We start from the raw sequence: 7541 nt of genomic DNA, 5'->3' as shown, positions 1-7541 counted from the left end.
CACAGCTCACTGTACATTATTAAAAATACTGCAAACCAGCAGGTAAGTTTGTTTTGCCAAAGGTGGTAACCAATTTTTGCTCCCAATTTTTACATTTTTAGGTTTAAGCCTTTAAAACAAAATTTCACCCGTGTGTCCCCTTCCCCAGAAGTTGAATTGCATATGGGTAAGAAAATAGGAATTTCTCAAAGATCTAATCTAAATCTATGTTATAAGAATACTTTTAAATATTTTAGCATTTTATTTCTACAGTTTAATGTGAATCAATCCATAGTTGCATATAAAGTTTTTAACTGCAGCAAAGAAAGCTCTTAAATTCTACCATAAGTATCACCAGATAGATAGCGTGCCTTAGTGGGTTTCAGCTAAGACTTGGTTGTGGTTTACCTTGTAATATGTCTTCTTATCACCTTCAAACACACACCAATTAGAATCAGATAAGGAAGTGCCTAAACGCTGACTCTTTAAAGCATTTAGCAAAAATGTTAAAAGGTGTTTTTAAAAGGAAGTGTATGTACATGTCAACATAGATTTCTTTTGTAACCTATTTTTATAAATATGTGGATTGCAGACAAACTGAACTGAAAAGTTTACAACCAATTGTCCTGTTCTATTTTTATGTTCAGTTTGTCTGATTTGGTGAAGGAGCTCATTTGGATATCTGAGAACTTCTTTCCCTATACCAAAAAATTGAATAATTTTCCTCAATTGTAATTTCCTTAGCAAATACTTTTCAACAGTTATTAGAACCCAATAACCTAACATCTATTGAGCACCCCTGCATTTATTATCTCTCAAATAAACGTAAACAGTTAGGCTGGTGGTGAGGTTGCAGTTCGTTCACCGCTTCCTCACACCAGGAACTGCTGCCTTTTGGGAGACATTACATGGTAGCATCTCCCTGCGGCAGCCCCATAGGGAGTGAACAGGAACAGGAGTGGGTGGTTCTGGAAACCAATAAAACCAGTTTCAATTGTGCAGAAGATGGTTATTTAACAACCAGCATTGCTGTGCAAGTATTTGAGCTGGAAAGGTGCTAGCTGCCACTCATAGGCAGGTCTGAACCTGCCCTTGCTTTGCTAAGGCTTTGCACACGTCAGATCACTGTCACTGGAGACGACCTTTCATGATTGTGACAGATTAGCATATGAGTGCTGTAGGATGACGACACAACATCGGGGGACCACTGTACACACCACAGGCTGCTAGTCTGCCCCTCCTGTCACAGTGACACATATGGGTTGAACTGATAGGAAGGAGTGAAGCAGCAGATTATTGAACCTCCCTAGCGGTAATCCCGAGTGTTACCCAGGGTCAATTATCCATACCAAAAGCGGTAACCCTGAGCCACACTCTGGGCGGAATTGCCAAGGAGTTTTCAAGACTTACCTGGTCTTTAAGTGCTCACGGCAACCTCCAGTGATGCCCAGCATCTGATTTCCCTGGCGATGCCCCAGACGGCATCTACGTCCCTGCGTATGAACGTTAGGGAACGCGAGGCCAGGTAAAGCAGATGCCAGCCCGCTGGGCATTGCGAGCATGTGCCTGGAGGGCAGGACCAAGTTGAATATTTTAAATAATACATTTTTTTAAATGTACTGTTTTGACATTTAAAAATACTTATTATTCAGACCACCAGGGAGGTTAAGACATAGAGCGATAATTAGGCAGTTGGGAGTAGGTATGTGAATTTTTGGGGTTTTGGGCGATTCAATATACACTATCCAGGGTCAGGCGAAGGATGAGAGTGTAGGTACAGTCATTTAATGCATCTGGGTGGGTCGTTAATGCTACAGTAATTTTGTTAAAGCTCTCCAAAACTGGAGAAGATAGACTATCATGGAAGAAGTTGAGTGATCCAGCAAAGTTGGCATGGATCTAGTCCAGGACTGAAAACATTTACCAAATAATAGCAAGAAATCGATTCCAAGTTTGCTGGAACACACAAGTTTATCCAGGAAAGTCTCTCTTCTCCAGTTCTTTAATAAATCGGACCAAATGTCTGAACAGCAGATCCGAGCAAGTGACCACTAGTCCTGTCTTGCTGGCTCAGGTTTGTCTTGCTTGGGGCATCATAATGACCAGAAACAGCCCAATGGACAACTTCTACTTCTTTGCTAAGTCAACCCCATTATCTCTGCTGAGCTTCATGCAATTAGGAAAAAATAACAATCAGTGCAAATATGTCTAAATAAACAATACTGTGTATGTTTTTTTAAAAGCAGTGTAAATACCTGAATTCATTTTGATATCAACCTCCTATAACACTCAATAATGCGCTGATCCTAAAACTGCTGAAAACTAGAGAAAACAGAGAGATGATTTATGATTGCGTTACTTAACTATTCATTCAGTAGGTGATTATTACCAAGCTATGCTGATAAGGCAATGTTGTTCTAAATCTCAGCTTCTTTGACAGTTCAACTGTATATTTCACAGCTTAAAAGCATATCTGTCAATACTGCATATATTTCAATTGTTTTTACTTAGGTTTTTATTTTAATAACCAATAATAGCAGCCATTGATTATATGTTCGATTCATTATATTATAGGTTTTTATGAGATTTTCAATGATGGTAACAGTGCTTGCCGTATTCCACATAAATTATATGTACCCAAGTTTTACGTTTTGGTGTGCACAGATATCTTCTAATACATTTTGAGACATTCTCTTAGTCTGACTTGAATTTATATGATGATGCAGGGTGTATCTTCTACTAGTCAATGTGAACATAGCTTCTTTGATTTCACTGAGCTATTCCAAGCACTTTGGGGATACCATCGAGACATGACTGGCTCAGTCAGAAAATTATTGTTCTGTATGTAGAGATGCTGAAGCATTGTTTTCTGAATACACAGATACATTACACATTATACAACAGGCTAAATGAAGATTGAAGCTGATTAAAGTGTCAGTTCAGGAAACCACTGTTTTATGAATCAATGCAGCTTTCTTCTCCAGCATGTGATAATGCTCACTCATACCTTTCCCCTATGAGATTTAATAAACTCAAGCTTTCTGCAAGTCATAACTGCTCTTTGAGTTTCTATGTTGCCATCTAGTGTCAAGTTATTCAATTCTCAATCTTCTTTCATGAGCTGCACCAACTCCCAAGTAGTTTTGCTTTTGTAAGGCATGATTATGCCAATTCATAAAGAAAATCTAAAGAATATAATGAACCTGATTTATTAAAGCTCTCCACGGCTGTTGAGGATACACTTTCTCCAAATGAAGCTGGGTTATCCAGCAAACCTGGAATGAATCTGGTCCAGGATGGAAAACATTTGCTAACCAATAGCTAATTACTTTTAAGAAATCCATTCCAGGTTTGCTGGATCACCCAGCTTCACTAATGAAAGTGTATCCTCCCCAGCCTTGGAGAGCTTTAATAAATCAGACCCACTATATATATAAAAAAAAAATACATTTCATAGACTTCCAATAAGTAATTGTACCTGTCACCATATAAATAGTGTGTCCAATCCCAATATCTAATTCACCACCATTCAAATTATCCTTCTCACAGGATCATAAGGTATTTTTACACAAACATAAGTCAAGCATTTATTAGAATTGCAATAACATGACAAATTATATCAAAAACATAGATGTAGCATATCAACAGCCCCCTCATGATATAGGTAATCAATTATTATTACCTCCTTGTAACACAAACTGCATCCACCCTTTTTCTTGTCCTAAAGCCTGAAAAGATATTTATTCAATGCGTTTCATGGTATCAAAGACAGCTTTTTCAAGAAGGAAGTATGGGAACATACAGCATTTTAAATACCTTTTTAAATGAAGTGTCAATAACAACGTACCATCATCATAATGTTGTAAATAAATTTAAGCTTCCTGTACCTGCTTTGTTAGCGAAAAAATTGTTTCTTGTTCTTGGGGATCTTCCTATGGGGCTTTTTGTAGAGTAGTGGTGTGTCAAACCATGACCTTGCTTCATAGACATAGACTTACTCAAGGAACAACACTGGTTTGCAACTACTTTAATCCCTTCTGGTAGAAGAAAATGTACATATCTATAAGAAAGAGTATCAGCATATAGAGAACCATGAATGACAAATGACGAGCATCGATGATCAAGATTTAAAGAGGAAGTAAACCCAAAAATACCCAAAACAAAAAAAAAAAACACATTTACCTTCAAAGCCGCACAGCCGTTGATCCTTCGAGAGGTTTCTTCCATCGGGTCTCGCGTCATCCCGGTATTCGTCTTCGGCCTTGTGCAGAGAGCTCCAGGTGCCGCCATCTTCTTCTGTCTTCCTGATTCTTTCTCTTACGGCACCCAATCTCGCACTGTGTAAGGTTGTCTACCCTTTTAGGTAAAGTGAAAATTCTGAGTTTAGATATGCTTTATTGGGAGCGCAGAGCCTCCAGGGATACCTACATCATGCATCCAGGGAAGCTCTTGGGTGCTCCTTCTGCACATGCCCTGATCTCGAGCATGTGCAGAAGGCTCCCTTTCATCAATAGAAACAAAAATTGGCGATCTCACGCATGCGCAGTCCCAAACTACGTGACCCAATCTCGCAGTGCGAGATTGGGTAACACAGGAAGATGAACCCAGAAGAAGAGATAAGAAGATCCCGGCACCCAGAGCTCCTTCGAAGATGAATACGGGGATAACGCGGTACCCCATGAAAGAAACCTCCCGACGCATTGACTGCAGGATTAAAGGTAAGTGTGTAGTTTTTGTTTTGGGTTTACTTCTGTTTTAAGGACAATATATAGACACAAGGCTTAAAGCTCTCAGGCCGTCCCCTAGAATTGGTCTATTTTGTTAAGCACATCCTTGCAGCTGCACAAGCTTGAGTTGGCTCTGTCATTTAGCTTGTTGTAGGATATTCAGCAGATGCCTTGTGAGTAATACACAGGTGTCCGCTTCAGTGTCAAGTGGATTAGACAACAATGGTCAGGATTTTGCTCCTGGGTGAAATAGATACTGTCAGCCTTGCTAGTATTCTGTAGTTCTATGTGAAGAAGTTGGAAAATATAATGTGCATTCTTACAGCTGCTAAATTTCATTTAACCTTTAATGTCCTTTTTTCATGTATTTTATATAACAGTATTTAGTACATATAACATGTGTAACATAACATAACTTGGGTTGGACATACCATTTGTATAGACTGTGCAGCTGCTTAATAACCCTCTGGGATTTAGGGGCCCGTTTATGTTAGATATAGATCAGACAGATGCTGGGATCTACTGTTGCACAATTCTAGATCAGTGGTAGGAAACGTTTCTTTCCCGTCTTTCCTTTTCTCTGTAGAAAGGGAGGGTCCTATTTTTGGAGCTCGCTTTGCTGGGTGATGTTAACAATTCCTTTTTCAGAGGGGTCAGTTACAGGGTCCTTATGATTTTTAGCAGTGTTATTATTACATCATGGAGCTTACACATGGCTTTGTGTTTGCTGGTTGAATGAAGCAGAGCAATGTAAGGTGAGTATGTGCCTGGGGGGCTCAAAGAACCCTTTGCTTTGTCCTGAGGATTTTACATCTCTTGATTTACAAAATGTCAGTCAAGTGATATAAAATCAACCATTTCAATCAAAAAAACTTATCAGATGGCCATCTATCATTGCCATTAATACAGCAGGGAAAATGTTGATGAACTGTGCACTTGGAAGGATGCATAAATGAGTAGGAGGTAAAGATAGACTAACATACACTATTTTTTTAATAAGTTTTATTGTACCTGGTGGGTGAATAACACATTGGCATCTCAAGTTCTTACATCTGTACATGCAGTGTTTTGACCAGCTAGACTTTTAGGAAGCTTGACAAATATGCCACTGGTGCAAGAAAGGAAATAAAAGTTTTTTTTTTGGTACTTTACTTTGCATCTAGCCCTAACCCTCTTGTTGCAATTGTAATAGATTGTAAGCTCCTCGGGGCAGGGTCCTCTTCTCCTCCTGTGTCACTGTCTATCATTTGCTACCTCTCTTTAATGTACAGCGCTGCATAATATGTTGGCGCTATAAAAATCCTGTTTAATAATTATAATGCAATCATACATTGCTTGTGATTTTTTTGTATCTTTCTTGAAGCCATGTGAATTACTGGCAACATGATCTATTCTCATGACAGATATACACTTCAGCAGCAGAAAAAGAATGCGGTTCCTTATTACACAGCAGTAGCTGCCCTGTCACAGCAAAGTGCAAAGCCACTACATAACCTTTTGCATGCACCACATAGTTTCCTGGCGGAGAAAAATGCTAAAAATGAATCACCATTTAAACTGTAATATGGGAGCTTGCATCCCCTTTCTGAGCTAATCACTGAGAACTTCGAGTTATGTGGACGGCAGATGTCAACCACAGTCTAAAGAGACTTTCTCATGCTCCACATGGGACTCCCATGCCAGAATTTCGGCCACTGGGAGAAATACCAAGATGTATCAGACAGGACAGAACATATAAACATCCCAGCTAAGCTTCCTTCCTTCCACCAGAATATACACTGCAAAGAGAAAAAATTAATCATCCCAACCGTGAGAAATTCTCAAACACGGGCACCGGTCAGCTACATATCAGCCAGATAGGAGGACGTGATCAAGGTCCAGATTATTGTCCAACACTTGGAAGAGCGGCACAGATGTCACACTAGGTTTTCATAACAATAATGTATCTTGGGTACAATTAGCTTATTTTCTATGCTGTTTGTAAAATGTAATCTTTCAAATATTTTTTTGGCGTAGATATCTAAAATGTGCAGCTGTATCAACAAAAGCTAGATGTTGTGATGTCAAAAGCAATTATTAATATTTGTTTGTCCATTAGTATGCATGCAAACATTTTCAGCTTTGTTGGGTGCACTCTAATTGAACCCATGAACTAGCTGCAGAGTGGACACCTCTCCTGAAAAAAGTCTACAGACAATTCCGAGAAGATCTACAGATCGAAAACAAAAGTGTGGAAAGGTCATAAATATTCCTGAAAAACCTTTGGATAATAGCAGTACAAATTTACAAATACACATGCACAATACATACTTGAAAATATTTTGGATAACTTTGTGACCACAAGGGAATATAATTTCCTATGACAAACATGTTCTGGTTAACAACCCAATGGTGGGTGGTTACTATTTAGTGGAAAGTCAGACAACCTGTGTTATGTTAAAGTAAAAGAAATCACATAACGTTCTTTTGGCTTTCAGGCTTGAAACAAATTTGGTATCCCTTAAAATTAGTGCAGCACAATTTACATTGCACCAGTGGATCTATATTTCATCCTTAAGTTATTGTATGTTAACTATATAGCAATCATAAAAGGTAAGTAGAGTTTTATGTTTATCTCAAGGTGGTTACACACAATTTAGGCAATACTGGTCCCGAAGTTTCTAATTTTCAAATTTTTCAAAATATTAAAAGCATGTAAATTGGTGCTTTTCAGGTTAAAAACCTTTAGCTACTTATCAATGCCATGCAAAGGCTAAACCAAAGCGTACGTAGATGGGAATAGATGGGGTAGCAATACATTAAATACATACTACTACTACTACTTTGTTTTTAATT

General features: G+C 38.5%; 1 protein-coding gene across 1 annotated transcript in view; it reads right to left on the bottom strand.

Annotated features, from left to right (window-relative positions):
- LOC140343651 (immunoglobulin kappa light chain-like) overlaps positions 1-4594 on the bottom strand; it is a 17561-nt gene extending 12967 nt beyond the window's left edge. Inside the window, exon 1 of the mRNA XM_072430440.1 lies at positions 3867-4594. Within this exon, the coding sequence (XP_072286541.1) occupies positions 3867-4269 (403 nt within the window). The 5' untranslated portion in view covers positions 4270-4594. The remainder of the gene's footprint in view (positions 1-3866) is intronic.
- Positions 4595-7541: the final 2947 nt, after the last annotated feature.

This window comes from Pyxicephalus adspersus, chromosome Z (genome assembly GCF_032062135.1).
Source record: "Pyxicephalus adspersus chromosome Z, UCB_Pads_2.0, whole genome shotgun sequence".
Lineage (NCBI taxonomy): Eukaryota > Metazoa > Chordata > Amphibia > Anura > Pyxicephalidae > Pyxicephalus > Pyxicephalus adspersus.
The sequence above is the reverse complement of the archived record's forward strand: the minus strand, read 5'-3'. Positions and strand labels throughout refer to the sequence as shown.